The 23,368-nt window shown below is 40.3% G+C and overlaps 1 protein-coding gene across 2 annotated transcripts in view; it reads right to left on the minus strand.

Annotated features, from left to right (window-relative positions):
- The window catches only part of LOC137785354 (glutamate receptor ionotropic, kainate 2-like), a 54,831-nt gene that overhangs the window by 28,009 nt on the left and 3,454 nt on the right, over positions 1 to 23,368 (minus strand). Inside the window, exons 2-6 of one of the 2 annotated variants that reach the window (XM_068576504.1) lie at positions 9,689 to 9,856; positions 9,061 to 9,318; positions 6,488 to 6,669; positions 5,036 to 5,089; positions 3,449 to 3,622 (exon numbers count right to left, since the gene is read on the minus strand). In XM_068576504.1, coding sequence (XP_068432605.1) covers positions 3,449 to 3,622; positions 5,036 to 5,089; positions 6,488 to 6,669; positions 9,061 to 9,318; positions 9,689 to 9,856 — 836 coding nt within the window. Of the gene's footprint in view, positions 1 to 3,448; positions 3,623 to 5,035; positions 5,090 to 6,487; positions 6,670 to 9,054; positions 9,319 to 9,688; positions 9,857 to 23,368 lie in introns of both variants that reach the window. The other variant, XM_068576503.1, reaches the window with a different exon arrangement.

Below are 23,368 nucleotides of genomic sequence, written 5' to 3' on the forward strand. Positions count from 1 at the left end.
GGAAATTATCTTATGTTGCAAATTTAGTGAAATGGCACCCCGCATGCATCAAGTCACGTCAATCTTTTTGTGCGTGGGCATGCACTTTGTATCCCATAGGGGAAAGGCAGACCGCCATTAACGACTACATACAGAGGCAGTTACATAATGCAAATACATTGAATAGCTACTGCTGACAAAAGGCTGGCCATAAACAGCATTACATAATACAATCTTAAGGACTATAACCATATATGTTGGACATAAGTATGAATGGAAAATATGCACAACATTTTGACTTGGGTGTTTCTATGCGTCTGTCTTTCCCCTTCCCTCTTAGTTCCTCCTCTTTCTGTCACCAAACGTTCTGTGTGTATGTGCAGTCAAACTGGGTTTTTAGAACGTAAAAATGCAAGTTAGGGGACAAATTGTGTGTGTGTGTTTCTTTTTTAATCATTGTCATTAGCAATTATTTACTGCACAGTATCCTGGGAAAGTTTGCCGAGCATGCATGTTCTTCTGCTGATTTGAAGTAAAAGGCCTTGCCAAAGGATATCTCAGGAATTATAGCTGCTGATGGAAAGGAAAAATATGGCTACATTTGCAGATTCTCTTTATTGGTTTGTCTGTATCTTGAGAATCTTCATGCGCCTGTTTTGTTTACAATTAATTTAGTCTATGTTAAGCTAATATGCTTTTTAATGTGCCAACTTAAGCAGCAACCTTATCATGTTAAACATATTACTAAAATAAACGCTCTCTACTAAAAAGCAAATTATTATATGAGCTATTATGCCAGAATAGCAGTGTTAACACTGGAGAACATCCCACCCTCTATTGTGGTAATTATAGCTCAATGAAATGTAGACATGAATAAAACGATGCAGATGTAAAAATGACCCAAAAGCCTTAGTGAGACATACAACTGCGAAACTGTTTTTTTTTTTCTTTCCTCAATTAAATCCAAGTATATACTTAGCTCAGTGAATGGGGATTCAGTGAATGGGGATTTAAAAGAATACAAATTACAATGAATGAAACCAAATAGCTCTTTAGCTGCAAGCAATAGACACAGTATCTATCTATCTATCTATCTATCTATCTATCTATCTATCTATCTATCTATCTATCTATCTATATCTATCTATCTATCTATCTATCTATCTATCTATCTATCTATCTATCTATCTATCTATCTATATATATATATATATATATAGATATAGATATATATGTAGATATATACAGATATATATATATATATATATATATATATATATATATATATATATATATATATATATATATATATATATATATAGGAGAGGAGGAGTATGGATAGTACGTTGGGAAGGTAACTTATCATTATCAGGTTGTAGGTCCTTTACTGCCGTTAATTCACATAGAGATGGACAGGGATATGATTATGATTAAAGTGTCAACATAAACCAACAAGATCACACACACTTGCACGCTCACACACACATGTCCGAGTGTGTTTGTGGCTGCGAGCTTGCACTGGGCCGAAGAGGGGCTTCTCATTATGTATCCCACCCTGAGAGGCAACACTCGGCCTCACCCAAGGCTTAAAGTGTCACTGTGATTATACACTAGCGTGCATTAATGCGAGCCAAGTGGCGTAATAATACATCACACGCACCTCTCGACGCTTGTAACACCCACACCCCCGTCTTTCATGCCCGTTCTCCTCATTCTCATCAACGCCCCTCCTGCTGCCGCCATCTCACCTTCCCCAACCCACTATCCCTCCTCCTCCTCCTCCTCCTCCTCCTCCTCCTCATCCTCCGCCTCCTCTTCCCATCTCAGTCAATCAATCCTTCATGAAATCACAAGGTGACACGGACGGCGTTGTCCTGGCAACCATCGTTACAAAACTGTTGCCTGGTCACCGAGCACAAACAAGCCCGGAGCCCAGCGAGGCTTCTGAGTTGGAGAGAATGAGAACACGGAACGAGAGAAGGGAAATAAAAGGCTGGAAGGAGTCTCGGCCGAGGGGGAAGGTCACACACTGGCTGCTGCAGGCCACTTTAATTTAATGATAACCTTCAAGGTTGCTTTTCAACAATGAGCACTGTAGCATGAATTGCAGGGCAGATTTGTAGATTAATTAAATGCATTTGACGTTTATAATGTACGTATGTGCCATTTGTCAAATGCACCATCAGAAAGTTTTTCCATTAATCCTTTATTATACCAATAAAAGGACAACATTTTTATACTCGTTCTGCTGTTTCTTCATTGGCGCATTCTAAGGAATCCTCTTAGGGCGAAACACTCTCAAGAATAAAATCCATCGGAGCCGGATTTATAAAAAGAGCACTCTAATGAAGTACTTTATCAAGCTTGCTGTAGCCTTTGGACGCATTATTCATTATTTAACGGCGGTTCTAGTCCAGTGAGATATGTCAATACGTAGTATAGGATCTGACAAAATGATTTATGCAATGCTAATGAATCAATTCAACATTCTCCACCAATATAATTTCCGGAGGAGTAAAAAAATAATCAAGTGATTTAACCTCTTTGTGCATTGCTTTAATCTTTTTGCATAACTGCTTTGCTTAATTTTGACACATGGGAAAAAGAATACGTATACTGTTGTTTGAGGGAAACATGAATGAGATATAACTATATTTACAGCAGTTTGTACTGTATGTTTATAGTGGGCTATATAGTATGAATTAAGGCTGTGACTGATGCATCAACGGGCTCCTCTGTCTTTAGGTATTTGATGAAAAGACGAGTCTTTCATTACTCAGATTACTGATACCAAATCGTAGCTGACCAGAAAGATAAACTGCCGGCAAGCAGCAAAAATAAGTTGTTTGTCTGCAAGGAAAGGCGTTATGAGGGAGGTGGAGTAAATTCACTCTTTGCAACAACCCCCAGAGAGGGACCTTGAATGTCCATGACGGGCCCCATTCCCTTTTTCACTTTCAAATCACCTTATCGCACGATTTTTTGGATGCCATCCTAAAAATCCAAGGCCATTATTTCCATCCAATTTGTTGCCTCTCTCTGCATGAACACTGACAGATTGTCATATTTTGGCCACGCTCCCAGAGGAGAGTTGTGAGAGGCGGGAGGGCAGATAAACGGCTATTACCATTCACACCACCTCATTACGGAGCATTTAGACCCAGTTGCACCAGCCTAAAAGCATCACGCAGAGGGCGTTCATGGTGCTCCTTTGCCCACCCAGGAGCCCTGTACCACGGGACTTGTGATTGACAACTGTCGTGAAAACAGTCACATTACCTTATAAAGAACCTTCAATACACACAAGTCCTTGCAGATCAAACCCTCAAAGGTGCTGTTGCAGTTAAAATAGTTTCAGATGGATTTGGTCCTTTAGACATATAAGAATGAATTGCAGCTATAAACATGTTTTTGCATACACAGCATACCATTTGCATTACGTAAGCAGCATATAAGACTTTGAGCTTACTGTCATGAATCCATCCAGCAGGCCTGAGTCCGGTTTGGGTGGGGCTTGTAGCCGCTCCATTGACCACTTCTCGATGATGGACGACACCTGAGAGTTTTCTGTGTTGAGGATGCGAAACCCAGTCATGTTGACCCCGCTGTAACGATAGGGCTCCATGTCGAGAGCAAAAAGGTCCTGGGAGCATGAAGATGAAAGTTAAGATGTGTTAGAGCTGCAAAATATAATAAAGGTATCATCTTTTTCTTGTACACCTGTGCATCTCTCACCTGTCCTCAATGATCAACATCAGATATTTGAGCGACAGCTTTAACAAGCGATCGCAGAAGAGTGCAGTTGAATGTATTTCAGGAGCTATTTCATCTCACGCTGAGACAGCAGCCTTGTTGAAGTCAATGTTTTCAAGGTTACAGGCAGGCTTTTGGTGGACTGCCATCTATCATGTGGAAGTTAAAGGACAACCCAATCGTCCTGCATACAGCATGTCTGGCATCTCACCAGGCAGATGTCTTTGGGATGCAACAACACAGTTGACAGAACAACAGCAGGTGATGGACGCAGAATGGGGCTGCCACGGTCAATGTTTGCTGTCCTATTCCAAAAGCCGAATGGATGGCTCGGTACCAGTATACAGCCGCTTTGGCCGGCACAGTGGCCTCCAACTGGCCAAACACTGGCTGATGTTAATGTAGGCATGTTTCCACCCTGACAAGCGGCAGCATGCAGCTGACAGAGGCCTATAATCATTATTCTTTCTTCTTTTCCAACGGCATACCTGCTGTCACTCACTCCCCTTTCATCTTGCCAGGTTCTTATGTGGATGCACAAGGGATAGTTACATGTCCTGTGCTCTGGTGAATGTCTTTTTTAGGGCAGTTTTCTTCGACCTTTCCCTCAGACCTTCCAATTGTGCTCCAAATAACACAGCGTGCCATTTGTTTGTTAGCTGTAATGAACCAAATGGGAGACAGTCTCATCTACTCAGGGTCATTATCTGAGCTCTCGGTCTTCTCTGGGCTCAGGAAAGATGTGCTGCTGTTCATCTGCAACGTAGCAAGCAATCTTTGTAGTGGATAGATCAAAGAGCTTTGGAGAAGTTCCATCGCTGCCAGAGCCAGAATAAAATATATCCAACTGTTTTTGTTTCCTACACTCAGGGTTGCGGAAAGCCACATGCGGTGAAAAGGTTGGTAAAGAATTGAGAAAATAAACTAAAGTTTAACTTTCAGAACTGATACTTTAAAGAGTATATTAACAATCAAATACATGATGATCAGTCAGCTTTTCAATGTAATTCATTTCTATCAACACACATTCAGGTTATAGTTAAGGTTCATAGTGCTTAACACAAAAGGTAAATAATAGCATGTTTTTCTCTGACTGGATCCTGGTTGAGTCATATTTAATTTTATTCTCAGAGAGGAAAACTGCTTTCAGACACTTAGACAGAAAATTTATTTTTTGCCCTGCAAAAAAACACGAAAGAAAAACAAACCAAAGACATGTTTAAGTAGATAATACTTACAAAAAATGACAACATATATATATTTGCCCTTGTCCACATAAAAAAAGAAGTGCCAACGTACTCACCAGGGTAGTAAAAATATAATGGTAGTACTCTGTCATCATACCCATGGCCAGGGCCTACGGGGAGAAAAGAACATTGGGTCGTGTCTAAATATGAAAGATTTATAGCTTAATGAAAATGTGACTATTCATTTTACTTAAATTATTCATTTTGCCTGTAACCTCTATAGCCGGACACTAACATCTCTGAGGAAATAATCTGTTTTACATTTAAAGAGACCAGAAGCATGCCGAGACCAATTTCAGCTGGTGATTGATTAAGAGAAATATTCAATTATCATAACACTTGTGGCCATAACAAATATGAGAAAGAATTGCATCATTGGATTAAAAAAAAACTCTATAAACTTTACTTTTTTGAGTGTGTTAAAAGCCAATGTCAAAGCGTTTATGTTTCGTTTTGCCACCATCAATAAATGTCATTCTTGTTTCTTCCCATAGACACAGCTGTAACAATGCTGTGATAATTCACACAGTGCAATATGCTTCTGAGGAGACTTCATTCTGTTCAATAAGAACCCCCACCATTCTCATAAATAATATGTCTGTGTAAAATTAATTTAACATGCCTGTGAGCAGAATTAGACTTTCTAATTAAAAACCCTTGATTGTGCAATGGAGAGGTTCCATTATGACGGTCAGTAGTAGAGATCTAATATTCTAGAAAGAGATTAAGGACACAGAGCAGAAATAGGTATATGAATCATTTGCATCAACGCTTAAAGAGAGAGGGAGTAATAAAGGGAATATTATACTGTGTGAGCTTATTGTTTCAGAGCACACATGAGTCAACTTTGAGTCTAAGTATTGAGTACTGAGTCCACGCGTCTATAAAAGAAAATTACGTACATTTTGAGACTGTAGGTAACTCCGTTTTAAGTTTATTCAGGAATCCCTGTGATACAGTCACTCATCCTATTCTTAAATGTAGCACACTGTTGCATTAATTTAACTGTTTTCATTATTTACATAATGAACTTAAAAGTGAATTATATATATATATATTTATAATGTCATATCTAATACATACATATGACATTATTATGACATAAATAATCTACATTTTGTTGTAAAATATAATAATGAAACAATACATATGAATCAGAGGTGAAAACATGATTGTCACGGAGAGTGACATTATGAGATTCGACATTATCAATTGAAAAGTGATATTGTGAAATAAATCACATTTTTAATTAACTCATACACAACTCTTGTATTAATAGAATAATACTAATTTGATAGGTTTACATAATAATTTACATGTAATACAATAATTCCACAATGTTTTTTCATGTTTATATATGTATTTAAATGAATATTCATTAAATCATTATTAACTATTAATCAACTTATTTCATATTAATGACTTTGGGTTGCCATAAATAGTCCCCAGGTTTGTCTTTGTTGCAGTGAATTACATAAACTATCGGGCTCAGTCCACTGGGCTCATACCTGTTTCAGGATCCAGGCAGCCATCTCGTGGCCACAATCAAAGATGACATGGAACTCCTTTGCCTTCTTCATCTCCTTCAGAAGTGGCTTGGCATCCTTGGTCTCCGTGGGCAGCTGTCGGATCTTCAAACGAATGTTGTATCGTGACGGTGCCTTGATCAGCTCCTGCAGTCGAATGAGACCTGCAGACAAAGAGGACACATAGTGCGAAAAAGGAATTTTAAAGAGCAGCTACATGGTGTTTCATCTGATGCCATTTTGAAGTATCCGCGATGCTGAGGAGGCCACAAAAAAACAACTGGATTCAGGTTTTCTCAGCAAAAAAAAGGCTCATATGCATGCCTTCCTAATCCACAGTGTATTGATCCTCCTACTCATGCTTGGCAAGCAAACAGACTGCTACAGACCTATCAAGAGAATTAACACCAACCCAGCACATTGCACCCTTTTATACAAAAAGCACAAAGAACCTCAATCTGCACCCTCCTACTGAAACTTCCCACAAACCCATAGAAGCCTCCAAAATGTTAGTTTGCTCTTGTCTCCCATGGTACCAAACAGCAGCATGGTAAAATGCTCAATTTTATCCTGATGGAAAGCTGCGGTCATTCCCGCCTCTCCGGTCTCTCTCACACACTTCAGATGTGCTCTGATGAGAGAGGCTCTGTTTGCCCAGCTTGTACTTGCCCCTAGGGAGCCTGACGCCACCGTCACATATTGAGCTACAATCTTCACCTTTCATTTCTCGGCCACACACTCAGGGAGAAAGCTCTCCGGGAGATACTGCGATGAGATTACAATGAGTTTCTCCCTCGGTAAAGAACTTCAGAGTGCGGGATGAAAGAGGCTGGATTGATGGGAGAGATGATTACTTGTCATGGGTATAAAAATGGATGAGGCAGTGAGGATAGTTTGAGAGGGAACTGTAGAGAGATAGGATTTTTTTTTTCTGTGAAACCACTTTAGCTCAGCCTATTTTTTATTTTGAAATGAAGTGCTGTGTGAGCAGTTTAATGGTCTTACTGTGAGTGGATCTGGGTCTCCCTGAGGCCTATAGAAGGATTGGTGTGAAAAAGGAGCATGCGGTTCTTGTTGTGAAAGTACTATTCTAAGGGGGAATACCGAACCACCTCGAGATTTCCTCAGGTAATCCCAATAGATCCCTACTCTAGGGCATGTCCACATCTCCCTGTTTATGTTCGTGCAGACACTTTGGGAGGTGTTAAGCAAGGAAAAAAAAAACTGTCAAGGGAGTTCAACGTTTGGGAAACACTGTCAGTGTCGATGCTTGTGGGCTCTGGCTAATGCCTTCAGACTTTCCCCCTGGATCTCCTAACGGCTGTGTGTGAATATTTTATCCCCTCCGATAGTTTTTCCTGCCAGCCGTCAGATAGGCTCCAATCAGCAGCGCAGGGCCCTGGAGCATGAAGCTGTGTGATTACAGCCTGGGACCAGGTGGAAGCGGTGGGGGAAAGCAGTGTGGCTATGCAGCTGTCACACTTTTCAGGGCGTCAGGTGTGTTATAGCAGAAACACTCCACAGAGGAGGCCCGAGCAACTTCTCTCTGACAGAGAGAGAGAGGCGAGAGGTCACGTTTTGGCATCTCACTGGGGCAGTTTGCTGGAGAATGAGGGTGTTAACATACCGAGCTCCAAGGCAGGAAGCAAAGAGAGGTCAAGGAGATGAGTCAGAATAATGTGGCAAGTTGGACGAGTCATTGGGATATATAGTCTGAGGTTAGCGTACGGGCGATAGCTTGCTGCAGGATTGGTGGTTATGAAGAGGATGGAGGAAGCAAAATAGAGGTAAAACTATCATACTGCTTGTTAAAAGGAACCAAAAAGGTTTTAAATTTCTATTTTGCGGCCTAATTTAGGATCTCAACTCCAAGACAACATGAATTAGCTCAGAGTAGTGACTGAATTTGTTTTGCAACCTGTCTAAAATGTAAACCTCTCACCTCAGACTAATTTACCTACATGAAGTTGTCAACCACATCACGTCAAATCGCTCATAAATTGTGAATGGACATTTGAATATTGTTATCTTCACTGGAGCGATTACACTCATAAAAATATCCCTGGTCTCAAGCTAAAATACGACATGTCTTCTAAATTGCATGTTATGAGCCTCTTCACAAAGTCACAGGACAGACAAAACGGCTCACAGACACATTTGATAGCCACGCTTTAGAAATCAAGTGTCTCTGTGTTAATAACGTTTGTTGTCAGCCCCCTCATACTACAATTCTGCATTAATCTGAAGAGACACTGGGTCATTCTGGGTATGGCTGTTCTCTTTTTTTCAATGTTGCTGCTCACTCTCCTGGAAGACTGACATGGGCAGCACCTGCAGGACTGAGGCAGAACAGTAAGCTATTGATTTCTGAATTAACTTGACAGGTTACAAAGCACTCACTGAACTCTGAGCTGCAGTGCTTCTTTTGTAGTTGAAGTACCTCTTTTTTCTGGACATTTTAAGGTGTGAAGGCCACAGGTTTTACACTGTCAAACTAAGCAGGCAAAACAGAAGCTCCACTGGAAGATGAAGTCAGACACCGACTGTACCTGTACCTGTGCTGTCGTCATACACCACAGTGACTGTTCTCCACTTGAAGAAGTGCACCAGGTCGAGGATGGCTCTACTGAGGGAGGAGAAGTCAGGATACAGGCTGACATAGTACGAATCCCTGTTGTCTGACACTTGATGCTTCCATTTGGTCTGGACGTGGGGCACTCCCAAAGCATTACAGATGGATTGGACTGCATTGGCCGATGAGCTGTGTGAGGGGCCAAAAATGGCCGCCACCCCGAGGGAAAGCTGATCACATGCTAAAAGAGGGAGAGGGAACATGTTAGCAATGCTTTAAAATGGTCACAGCACAACGGCACAAGGGTAATGCAATACCAAGCTCTGCCAAATGTTTTAAACTATTCTACTTAAAGTTTACTAAAGTCGTGTTTAGAGGGTGTTCGATTACTATTCCATCATACATACATTTTGCAGAAACATGTTTTAACAGAGTTGTGAATGATTTTTCCTTACTCGTTTTGAATGTTGCATACTCATTTATAAATGTAGTCTTCCGTAAGAGTTCTCAAATGCATCGGAGCCATACGACTAACCGTTTATTTATTCATTTCGGAAAGAAAGTTGTTGCAAATCAAAATATCTGTTAAACAATTTCATTGTATTTCTCACCTTTCCTGGAGGCTTCAAAGCTGTCAAAGATGTTTATTCTCTGGATGTCATAGGTCAGAGTGGTGTTAGGGAGCAAGGTGCGGTTCCTGTTGATTGTGTTCAAGGCAAATTTAAAGGCTAGTTCCTCTGCTCCGGAAGGGCCGCTCTCAATGGATTCAAATATTCCTCCTGAGGGTGAAGTAAAAAAAAAAGTAACAGCTGAGAAGAAGCCCTCTGAAAAACCACTAACTTCTAAGTAATTACAGCAGTTTCCTTAACACATTTGACATTAAAATAAATGGTCGATATGATGCAGGCAATTACAGCTGGCAGAGTAATTATTTTTAAAACTGGAGCTATTGTGTCGGACGTTGACAGAACCGATGTACATTGCCGATGAGGCGTCTGGATCTCAGCTCATTTGCATTCTGTGGCAGTTGTCAGTGTAATTATAGGCAATTAGTTACATTAGGAGGTGAGTTCAGGGGTGAGTGCCCTTCTTTAACTCCCTCACTCAGGCTTGGCAGAAAGGTTCGCGCCTCCACTTTGGGACATTGATTTCAACGATTCTCAAATGAGAGAGCAGAGAAAGACAGCAGCGCAGGGAGCGTAGAAATGAGGGCGAAAAGACAAAAAAGGTAAAGGAAAGGAAAAACAGAGCCATGGATGGAAAAAAAATTGTAAGATATTTAACAAATAATAGAAAGAAGGGCAAGAACAGAAAGACAGACAAAGTGGAGAAGAAGGCCAATCAAATCAGAAAACATCAGGAAGCTTTTAATTATACTCATTAAAAACAAATCGAGTCAGAGGTTGAAATGATTATTTCTGTGTCATATTCGACTGTTGATTTTTAATGGGAGAGCATCCTGAAGGGAGGTTCATGCTGTGCCTGCCTGAGAAATCTTGTTAACTTTTAGATATATGTGATTCACACCTTGGGATGCTCATTAGTTGTCAAAGTAAAAGCCAACAACACAAAAAATAAACAATACACGCTGTTTCACCACACCGCATGAGCCAGACAATATAATTACCATCGCAAAGTAAGGTGTTGTCAACTTAAAACAGCTCCTTTCAGACTTGTCAATTATTTTGAGCTGAACACAAACGAATACGGCTCCAGATGGTCCATCAATGTGGTTCAGAATCCTAAACAAAGGAAGGCAATGTTGGAACAGACTACCAATGGGTTGTATTTAAAGATTATGACTAGACATTATTTACCTGCTTGGCAATCAACAAAAACCTTTGTCAATCAATAAATGTGAAATCAACTTTATAAGGACATATTGTAGAGTGTACAAGCTCATTTTTGAACAAAAAATATAATTTTCAGTTTTAATCCATCCAATATACAAACAAGGAGACACTATCTCAGGTTTTATTAGGGGTCATAGAGAATAATGTATTTTCACGCGTACATCATTAGAAAGAGGTAAAGTCATGTTGTAGGTGGCGCAATATGCTAATAGTATGACTTCAAAGAGAAAATATATGTCAAACAACTGAAACAGCAGTTGAGTCAAGCAACTACTTTAACATTTTGAAATAGACAAAATAAAAAAGCGAACCGATGTTATGAAAGCTGGTACACCTTTGAGAATGGACAAAATCCTGAGAAAGCTCTGCAGAAATCAAACTTAAAAGAGAATGTATGACGTGAGGAAAAAAAAAGATGAAAGCGGGCTCTGAGAAAAACTCTTGGAGTCAAGAGCTGAGTTCAGCAGTGCATCCACGGCTCTCGTCCCCTTGGAGGACGGGGAGCCGGTTTGACTAGATCCAAACTGAAAAAAAGTTTAAAGTCTGTTTATGGATTCAATTACAGAGAGGAAGGGAAAAGAGACCAAAAGAGAAGGAGACAGAGGGAGCGAGGACGTACTGAGAAAGAGTGAGAGCTGTACTGTAACAGACACAGCTGCTATAAATAGCAACCGGCCATGGCAGGAAGGGAGAGAGGGGGAATGCAGGAGGGAAAAGAAGAGGTCATTAATTTGAGTTTTATCACTGTCACCATGGCACACATATAGGCTGTGCTTCCTCACTTTATGGTATAGTATTTTCTTTTATAAGTATTGTCCTGTGGAGAATTGAATGAGAATTGACTTGAATGTGGAGAGATGAATGTTGCCGTGGAAGAGGAGAATTAACAGTAAACCTGTAAAGGCACTTTAGTACATGTTTTGTGCTTGAGTGTGTCATTGAGTGATAATAATGAGGTTCTCATGCGTCGGTCCTCCTGCTATATGGCAATGGGATGTGAACATGCTGCTATTCATGGCATTTCATTTCACTGAAATTGCACATTAATCTGAAAAAGAGCGAATACCAGAGAATCACCATTAAAGATGATTGGAATTGTGTCTGACCTAATAGATAATTATTACACTGGTGCCCCGAGGGAGCAGACTGAGCTCAACTGGGCTGCTTGAAAATGAGCATAAGGATATGAAGTTATACATCGGACTTCTTTGGCATGCTGTATGACTTGGACACGCTGGTTTGAAACTAAGCTTTTATCTTTGAGAACACAGAAGAGCAGACACATAAAGTCCACAAACAGGTATCATTTATAATATTTCCATGGAGATTTCAAGCTTTGCTTTAAAGAAAATAACATGTTTTTTGTTATACTGGATTCACGTGTAAAACGTTACATGAGAATATATGGTATTGTTTGAACTAAATGATGAATGTAACATTAAAATATTGTATCAACTGTCAACTCCTCCTCCTCCTCCGAGTTGGTGTTGTGGTCCATCTGATTGCAGGTGTGTGTGTGTTACAGCCAAGACAATCAGTGAGTGTGCGTGTGTGCACGTGTGTGTGAATTATGGTACCACCATTGGGACGGGTTTGAATTATAGTGCAAATGAACGCTCCGAGTGAGTTATGAGCTGGATAATCACCCTGACGAGAAAAGCGGCCCGGTGATCTGTGTCTGTGTATGTGTGTGTGTGTGTGTGTGTATGTGTGTGTGTGTGTGTGTGTGTGTGTGTGTGTGTGCGTGTGTGCGCGTGTGTTTTTGAATGCGTCTATGTAAATTTGAATGTTTTAATCTTGTGTCTTTTAATGTTTGTTCACACTTAACATTGTGAAGGGATTTCATCCATAATATTATTGAAATAAAAATAGAAATGCATGTTCTTTTGAATATAAATCATTCATAAATCTGAAGCAATTGTAATAAACCAACCTATAAATATATGAACGGGTGATGAAAATATGTATTGCTGGTGTTAAAATGTATTCTACTGCTCACATGCTGCTCTGAACAAGAATTAAAATTAACAGCATAATTTAGTGACTTCAATTCTCTGTTTTTACGAGGAGGGAAAGCTAAGTTAGTACTTAAAGAAAAAATATGTCTAACTAAACCATGAAGGAACATACAATTAGCCCTCTGCACTCAACGATGCTCTTGTTCAATGAAAGATGGAAATCAGATATGTTTCCATGGCGACTCATGCATCCATACGCTATGGCTGAGAGGCATCGGCAGTTTTGGGAATCTGGGCAGCTGATTGGTGGAGGACGGGTGTTGTGATAGTGCGGACAGCCTCTGTGACTAACGGCCAGCAGAGCAGCTGCAGGATGGTGGTGGCCTGTAAGGTGGGTGCCATGGCAACCAGCGAGCAACCCTGTCGGTAGGGCGAGTGGCCCAGGTACGAACGAGACGTAGCTCAGTGAGGCCCAAACCTCCACCCTCCACACCCTGAAACCCTGCACTGTGCATGTCCTCCTTCCGTCTTTCAGCTGGCAATTGGAGCCAATACTCGAAGAGGCAAAAGTGATGGAAAAGCTCCATAAATATCCCTGAAATTCCCGACGGGACCGCTCCCTGACATGTTTGGCGGTGAATGGGACATGATGCATGAAGGCCTGCAGAGAGTCGCCGCCCCTGGTCATTAATCTGAAGATCCCTTTGCGGTAGACTGACCTTCCTTATGCTGCACAAGGGCCAATTCTCTGTCACGCTGAAATCCCCCAGAAATCTGACCAGGGCATCGGATGCATCAACTGTGCAGGAGGCTGTGTCATGTGTTACCACACAAACTGACCATTATTTCAAGGAAATTAAGTCCTACAACATATCATTTGTTTGGGCTGAGGACTGATCTTTTATTCTATATTCTACATGTACATGCTTCTTTAATACATCGTTAGTAGCAGAGGAGAAGCATAAGAGTGTATTATTTGACCGGCTACATCTCTTCTTGCATCAGCTCAGAGATAGTATCTTACAGAGCCTTGGTGTTGTAAGGGCAAGATAAGGAAAGCATTACACTTGGTTAATAGAGGTACATTTTACAAGCTGACACTTGATAGAGATCTTGCTTCAGCCTAGTAAACTTGTTTAGCAGCCAATGTTCAGCTTATATGAAATGAGAGATAGAAGAGTAAAAACAATGGAATGAAATACTAGAAATGAGTAAAGAGCTGAATAGAAATTCATGTGTTATGTAGCACAACATACCAAGATATAAAACTTCCCAACCCAAGAAAAAACAGTTTGAAGCACAAATAAGCCATGAAACCATGCGAAAGCAGCTTATGTGAACAACAGTTTAAATGTTGTAATCGCACTTGTTTGGCTTGTTGTGTGTTTTTTATCCCGGGTGGAATCACTCGTGTCACCCTAAAGCCTCTTGACACTGGACTGGACTGTCACCTGCCACTGCTCCCCGTTAAGCCTCAGGCTGACTCACAGTGCAACATACTCGCGTGAACACATACAATCACGCACTCTTAAGATTGAGCGTAAGTAAACCTGTCAGCTAAGAAACAACTGAGTCTGGGAGAAAATGTGACTGATGTGAGGATATGAAGCCCACGCCTGCACCATTTAGAGATACCTTTCAAATGTAAGTCAATTTACAGTAATAAAAAGGAGCTCCGCCATTGCCGAAAGGTCAGTTTCATCTCCTTCAATTAGAAATGTGTGCCTCAACCCTCATCCCTGACCCAGCTGCAAGGAGGAAACCAGTGATCGTGAAACATGTATTAATTCTGAGCGCTGGCAACAGATGTGCTAATTTGCCCGGCTCTCTCTATTCATAATAATGTGCCAGCTCCCTCCTCAAAATATGTGCTAATTTGCAAGGGTTCATTGTTGATGTGCTAAACTACCGGCTGACATTTTGTGTGCTAATTTGTCAAGCAGGGACCCCTTTTGGTACTAATTGTGCCAAACTGTGAGTACACTTTCACAGGCCTCGAATTGCTGAAGTCCCAAATGACTTCTGTCTGCTTGCAGTTTCTAACCTCTCCACTGCTCTCAAATTGTGAATGCAACTGCAAAGAAATACTTAACCCTGTGAACGTAAGACGTAAAACCATTGAGTACACACACTTTCACCCACAGACACAGATGTCCACACACACACACACACACACACACACACACACACACATACAAATATCCGCGGCTTTTGAGCTAGATGAGCTCTTTATATAAATGTCGGAGTGAAATCATAGAAATAGAAACGGAGCAGCAGGATGACAGGCGAGTCAGAGCAGCGGACAATTTTACCGTTGCCTTTGTGACCCTTGTATCGGACCAACTTCCGTATGAACTAAATCAACTCATGGCAACTCGCAGACTCTACTGAGGTCATGGCTTTGCAGTGGAGTAGTAAAGCATAGAGCCAGTGTAAAGCATGGTAGAAGTAGCGAGCTTACTTGTTGACCCCGATGTCTTCATGCTACACTGGTTGCAGAAAATGAGCCAAGCAGCTGGCTGGTGGCCAACGGCAGCGCTGGCTCTAACAGTCCTGACCCGCTCCACAGAAGGACTGTTCTATTCTTATGCTATTTTGAATCAACAAACACGATATAAGAATCACAGCAGTTTCCAAGATTTGAAAAAAAGTGAGTTTTCAGTGATGATGTGCGATTATAATGAACTATTTTGCTGAAACATTCAATACTATCTCTACTGCAGTAACGGCAACATGTGTGTGCACAACTTAGCGGTATGCTCTTGAGTTTCAAATACCTGCTTGGACAAAAAACACAGAGAGAGTCCAGCACATATTTTTTAGTGTCAGTACAAGGAGAGGCTTTTTTTGTACAACGATAACTTAATTGCCTGTTAATCAAACGATATTTTACAACAAACGCAGATTATGCTATTTTGGGTTGCAACCCTTAAATCAGTTTATTTTGCAATTATGCTTTTCGATTGATCAATTTATTGTTTGGTATGTAAAATATATCACCATCGTGATCCCTCAACACACATGTGACATCTTAAAACAATGTTTTGTATGACCTTCAAAACCTTTTCTGTTGATCAACTAATTGATTGATGATCAGTCCTTTCAGCTTTTTAATTATTTTCAATCCTCAAGTAAACTACTTTGTAAGCAAAAGTCATAGCATTCAATACATCAAAACATGTTTAGTCTGTCTGAACTGAAAATATAAATATTTTACCAAATGTCATTCCTCTTTGTGGAGGTGAAACATGAAGGCTGGAACTCATTCAGTACAAATGACAAATCAACATACCGGCAACTGTAAGCTCCTTGCTGGCAATGAGTCCAATATCTAAAGCTTCTAATGCACACAAATAAACAGGAGCACAGACAAGAAAGGAGAAACTCTTCATTCAGAATGGTGGCACGGCGTTTTGGGATCTTTGAAAGCAAAGAGTGTTCAGTTTTCTTCATGTTGTGTCTCTGTGGGTCACTTTTGAATCTGTTTCCTCACTGTATCAGAGTTAGTCTGTTGTTTGATTTTTTAATGCACCATTCCCACCTGCCAATTTCATAATCCAGGGTATAACAAACAAGTATTTAGAGCATTACCATTGAAACAATAGTCATACAACTCACAGGAAAACATGCTCATTCGTACATAACTGCCAATGTTATAATGCGTGTCACAACAGCACACTGTATGTAAATGTCCTTAATAAAGGAGGTAATAAAGCTTCCATCAGGAGAACAAATATACACCATGCAGTAATGACGTACTGTATATTTCAGCGGTGCCTTAGTGAGAAATAAAGATTGTATTATTTGATTGATGCACATGCATTTTGGGAAAAATGCAGTGACTTGTACACACTGTTGGTTTTATGAGCCTTCGAGTTCCGAGTGAGTATTCCCAAAACTGCCGTCACAAGGTTATGAAGTTTAAGTAAATAACACAAATCCCAAAACTGCAGTCAGGAGCTTTATTCTGCCAACACAGAAAATATGTGATTTGGCTCTAATAAACAGGCCGAAGGGAGTGAGTGTGACCAGTTATTGAACAGAATGCTTTCTGGGGCTTTATGCCTCACCTTTCTCTGCCATTTTTCCTTCCGTGCTCTTTTTTCCCCCCTTTCCTTCATCAAACGACCACACGCATACAGACCGCCTTCCTCACACCCACTAACTAGAGTACGTCTCATGGTGGCCTCGGCAGGTGACAGATGGCAACCTCACAGCACTGCTCACTGTAAACTGAGTTTTAATCAAGCCTAAGCACGTGTGAGAGATGCTAATTATCCACTGCAGGCTGCGAGAGGCAGGAGTCCAGCCTCAAGAACGGTATTACTATGTGCGTCTCTGGCTTGCTATCACTTTCCCTGTTGCGATATGAAGCATTATCATTCATTTATGGCGTTGAAGCTGAGAAGAACGAGGCATTATGCACTATGTCTCCCAAACTTCCCTGAATACTCCAGCCCTCAAGCTGTATCGCTCACCAAAATAAATATAGATGAGAACTTGACTACCAGTAATCTTGGAGTCTTAAAACAAACTCTCCAAAAGTAAGAGGAGGGATTTCTAGCTGTCTCTCAGCACACTTGCCAAAGAATTCTCTCACACTATTGTAGCATTTCTGACAAGAAAAATACCGCTCTTATCCGAAAAGAGTGCGATGATAAACTGATATTATACATCTCTAACATACATTCATTCATGCGGAGCCGACCTTGGAATATAGCTAAAAATAAGTTTCATTTATAATGTTGCAATTAGGTCACAGCAAATTGGACAAGACGCCGTCGTCGTCTTCGCTCCCTCCGCTGCTCTCATTTCAATCCTCACTGTTCTCCTGCTAATCAAAATGTCCTGCATTACACCATATCCATTGTCATTTTGAGCAAAATGGCTGTAAAATGAAACTCTTTCTTGTAGAAGGGCATATGTTATCTCCATCAGAGCCAAAGGTCAAGAATTAATTCAGGAGTCGGCTCGTTAAAACTCACACCAGGATTTTAATAATCTGATTATAATAATTCGTAATGTTTGAAATGTAGATATATTTGTGCAGAAGGTGGATATCATTTTCACATATGTCATAACTCAGACTGCTAGATAATATGCAATATGAAATTGTGCAATAAATGTTATATATATATATATATATATATATATATATATATATATATATATATATATATATATATATATGTATATATATGTATGTATATATATGTATATATATACATATATATATATATATCATAATGTAGATATATAGTATATAGTATAGTAGATGGTAGTATAGATATAAAAACATATCATTATATACAGGCAATGATGTTCTTATACACAAATAGATTACAATGATGCAGATTAATTTCTAGTAGTTAGCAGTGCATTTAAACTGTAGTTCCTTTAGCACAGTAAATCCAATATCTCTAAAAGCAATTTATGTAAGGAAAATAATATGGAAACCAAAGAAAACGCCATAAGGGTTGGTTTTAAGCTACAGACAGTTGATAATTCATAATAAAGAAAGTCTTGGTCATACAAGCTACAACACAGTGGTCTATCCCAAGATCAGGAAAAGTCCAATGTGACTCAAAGGGTATTTCTTGCTTTGAAAAAAAGGTAAACTAGCAAATAGAGGTTTGTAATGTGTTTTTCATATGAGGATCCGTGCCTTTGTGTGCAAGGACACTGAGACCAAGGAGAGGAAGCTCAGCTTGATGATAGTGAGAGAGAACAAAGTAGAGGGGAAGGACCTGGAGACAAGCTGAGAGCCAAAGCGAGACAACACAGAGAGGACAGTGGAGGACAAAGGCGGAAAAATGTAGAAAGGACAAAAATGAAAGAGAAAATTTACCTTTTTTCTGTATATTGATTAGATGCAGAAAGTGCACCTCCTCGCAACCAGTCAGATGTGTTTAGAAAATAACAAGTGATGGCCGTGATGTTGAAAGTCAGAGTATAAGCACTTAGGATATAAGCAGATTGAAAAGTCTACAGTCAGACGACCAAAAGGACTAGAGTTTGGAGGCAGAAAGTGGGAAAAGGGAAGGATGGGTGGAGCAAGAAAACAATAGATGAGCCAAGAAAACGAAAAGGAAGAAATGGAGAATAAAAGAGGTCACAGGAGGCAGATAAAAGACACTCAATTAAACGGCTGAATGGATGACTCATTAGACCTGAACGGACACCTGCATCTTTCCCCTCCTCTCCTTCAGCCACAAGGCAGGGAAATGTCAACTCCTGGTTTGGGTTCATCAGCCTCCCATCAGCCCTTGCAGTACACAAGCGCGCTGATAGTCAGAGCTACAGGTAAGTCAATATGCAACTCCTCGCTGCAAAAGTGTGTAAATTTGTCTTGGTTCTGCAAACACACACTGGCAATTGCACAGTGGCAGAGAGACAAAGATATGAAAGAGACCCGCACACTGACTTTGGAAAGGAAAATAGCCAGAGGCTTACCGAAGCTCCTCAAATATTCTTGCTCATTTTTCTTTCTCAAAAAAAGAAAAGATCTATTGAGGATGAATATAACAAAACAATAGAGGTGAAATTGGTGGGAAATAAAACATCCTAATCTTTCTTATGATCTGCTGTGTGTTGTTTATTTCACAATTTCACACATGTATTCACACCCTGCAGGATAGAAAATTTAGTGTCTTTTGTCAGGTTCAATAAAGCAATGACCGACCGGGTGTGAACACCTCTCGTCTGTATCTCTGCGAGGGAAATGGAGTCAATTGGCTTTAATGTGTCTACTCAAAATCTTACAAACAGATTGCACAAAATGAGAATTTAAATAAAAGTGCATTTCTGATCGCTGTAATGCTTTGCGTGTGGATAATAGATTGGAAGGTCATATCAAACAGATGGGCGACAACACTTAACAACAGCTTCAAAACACAAGTTTAGCATTACAGCTTCTCTACCAAAATTGCATTATGTTTAATTCATCAACTACAGACACTACCTTTTGTGCACGTGTCTGGTTCCATGAGCTAAAGCCGACACAAATGGCTTTTTTCTCCGCTAAAGCTGACACAAAATGCTTTCTTTCCTGTGCATATTTCTCCTCTCACCTTCCCTGGCACAAATATACCTTCAAAGCAAAAATAATGTAAGACAGCTTTTGAAAAAGCTACACAAACACTTCCTCTGAGCAAAAGGAAAGGAATTCAACATAGCAGGAGCCGTTTTGCATAGCCCTGGTGGATTGTGGACAATAGAGTGTCATGCTGATTCAAAGAACATGATTTTAGGTAAGCCTGCCTCAATGCGTCCTCCCACAGAGCCCATTTCCCCCCGCGTCCTTGGTTCACACAGAAACGTTCATACGTCCGACTGGCTGTGCTGCAGATGGCAGCCCGTATTTGGCTTTCTCTCTTTCAGTCAGCCGCTCACCCTCCTCCTCTTACTTCTTTATTCAGCTGGCTGGAGATGAAGGTGAATCACAACATCCTGACCTGATCGGTGCCTCACTTCATAGCCAACACAGGAGGGCTTCTGTAATCGATTGACTTCTTGTAGTTGGACGTCAGTGCTTTCATTTACGGTGTATGTGGCTCCAATTATCTTTGCTGCGTGCTTGGAAGTCACACGCAATCGCTCCTGTTTACTGGACATGTTAAGACACGTTTTTAAATGTATACATCGTGGCATGAATTAAATTATACATACTCACCACTGAGCACTAATGAACACATCCAACAAATGACCTCCGCCATGTATTAATAATTTGAGCTAATACACTGTATACATTTAATACGTCTCTCAATCAGCACTATCGCCAGCTTCCATATTAAAACATTGACAAACCATGTCAATGGTCCCTCCCCTACGCAGACAATTAATAGGTAATTACAATAGCTAGGCTCCTATATGAAATTAAAAGTAACTTGGTACTCTCACACATGACGCAAAGCAGGGCACAGTAATGCAGCAAGTGGAAAGAATATACCATTTAAAGCAGAACGTATGTCACACAGAGAGAAAATTAAATATTCCCACTGAGTTTGGAACGTGTCAGATCTCTGTTAGAAATGTAATATTGTCGACATCAAAACCATTTTGACTTCCAGAAGCCCCTGCAGCTTGTGGATGTTTAAAGTGGTCATTAATTCATAGTAACAGTATAAATCCAATCCCGCATATTCTTCTTAAAGCACACATAGTTTTCATGTTTGCCTTCTCACAGATGGTAACCTGTGATGGATACACACAGGGGACGCCAACTGGGACGCGGCACTATACCTGATATATGCTGCCAGTTTCTGCCTTTTTTTTCATGATTCCTCTTAGCAATACAAACACATTGATTTTGATTGATTCCTACCATTTTAAAGTCTATTGGAAGTGGAGACAGCCGGCTATGTAATGAAAAAATATATATAGTCATAAGATCCTAATAAAAAATACATTTTGGGTTTAGTTCCCCAAGAAACTACGTACGAGGATATTCTGTCCTGTAAAACTATTTCATGCTTATAGTCCCGGCTTGCTAATACTATATTGCTGACATTTATTCAGAGCTGCAGTGCATGACTTCTGGCCTCCCACTAGATTTCCACAACACACTCTCCTGTCCTTTGTGTGTCTCCTCGCAGAAGCCATCAGAAAACAGTAATAAAAGACCTCGACTGAGAGTGGGCTGAGAGCGAACTGCTCAGAGGCAAACTAATCTATCTTTACTTTGTATCTGCTGGCCTCAACACTCGCTGCTTTTCGACTCGCTCTCCCTTTACACAGACACCCTCTCTGCCTGTTTTTCCTTCTCTAAAAAACATTGTTTTTCTTACACCTCTCATTGACTTCAGATTTGTTCCATCTCCCTTGGTGGGCTTGTGAGAAGGACCGCTCCACATGTGTTCAAAAGTTTTTAAAAAAAATAAAAAAATAAGGATTTCTTGTGAGGGTTTTCAGCTTTGACCTTCAGTCAGCCCTGAGCTTGACAACCAGGCAGCAAGACTTGCTGCAGGGCTCTTCTCAAGGGACAGTTTCACAGAACAATTGCACATATGACCCTTAACCCTTCTGATATGCAGAGAGAGAGAGGGAGAGAGAGAGAGAGAGAGAGAGAAAGAGAGAGTGAGAGAGAGAGAGAGAGAGAGAGAGAGAGAGAGAGAGAGAGAGAGAGAGAGAGAGAGAGAGGCAATGACAAGGAGTGATGTGAAAGCCAATGCAGTAGCCTTCCACAAAGCAGTAGAATAACACAGGACTCAGATGTATTTGATTTTTAAAAATAGACAATATGTCAGAAGAGGCCTTATGCTAAATCTGGTTACCCTGCAAACAAGGTCAATCATCTAAATCCTCCCCTTTAAAAGCAAATAACATTTTCCAATGAAGCTGGTAAATTTAAAAGAAATGAGTAAACACTAAACAAAACAAGAAAACTAATTTCATACCTCACAGATATTTTCCATTTCAAAATGCCAAAAAGTGTGTACCGAGACTTAATCACCATCGAGCCTTTTGTAACTGAAGCATGACAGCCAGACCTTCAAAGTCTCGGGAATATAAACATGTTTAAGACATCCATCGAGATAGTTCTCTGCTTCAAGCCCATGTGTGGTGCTGCATGCTAATGTAAGACAGATCTCCTTTTTGTTCTTGAAACCCACGGTGGGTATTTTTAAACCGTGGAAATCATTTGCCAGTAGAGAGGAGAAGGTTTCATATTTCTATAAGCTACAGCGCGGCCAAGTGACACATGAATATTTTAAGCAGCTTTGTGCCTATTTAAATGTGTTTGCTGTGAACGTGCTGGCTGTCGGCCAGGGCACAGGGTGTTATCCTTAATTCCTGCAATCCCAAACTAAACTCCATGTTGATAATTCTGCTGGCAGAAAGCAAAAGCAAGTAAAGTCAATTAACGACAAACTCCCCTTGAATGTGTTCCCTTTGCCCTTGCTTGTTCTTGACAACCTTGTAATTTCGCCTCCATAAACAGAGCAGATGGAATGAAAAGAATGTTAAGTATTGGAAATGCAATAAAAGTCCTTCATCCTGGCACAGCATTGTGGAAATAGTTAGATAAAGCTTTCACCAGAGGCGATAGTGTTGTTTGCCAGAAGACTGAAAGGAAAGCCTTGATTATATTTTCCAAAATGAAAAACAATGTTGTGTTTTAGTCATATATATTCCCACATATGTCTGTATTTGGGAAAATATAAACATAACTAGGAAATAAACAAACAAAATGGCAACTCAAAGTCAACAATGCTTTCAGCAGCAGCCGAGGGACATGCCTCTGCCAAAGCGATTTAAAGATGGCGGTGATAATGTTATCACTCAACCTCACAGCCGCAGACCAACTATGGTCGTCAAAATTAAATATTGTCTCTATTTCACTGTTGATTTTCCCTCTGTTGAAGTTCTTCCTGCAGCGTTTTATGAATTAGACACATGTTAGTAAAACTAAATTAGCATTGATAGAATGGCAGATGTGATGACTCATTGCTTGAATGACTGAGCATTTGTAACGGGGACA

The sequence above is a fragment of the Clinocottus analis genome, unplaced genomic scaffold, assembly GCF_023055335.1.
Source record: "Clinocottus analis isolate CAN_PGR_092001 unplaced genomic scaffold, fCliAna1.0.p SCAF_15, whole genome shotgun sequence".
Classification (NCBI taxonomy): Eukaryota; Metazoa; Chordata; class Actinopteri; order Perciformes; family Cottidae; genus Clinocottus; species Clinocottus analis.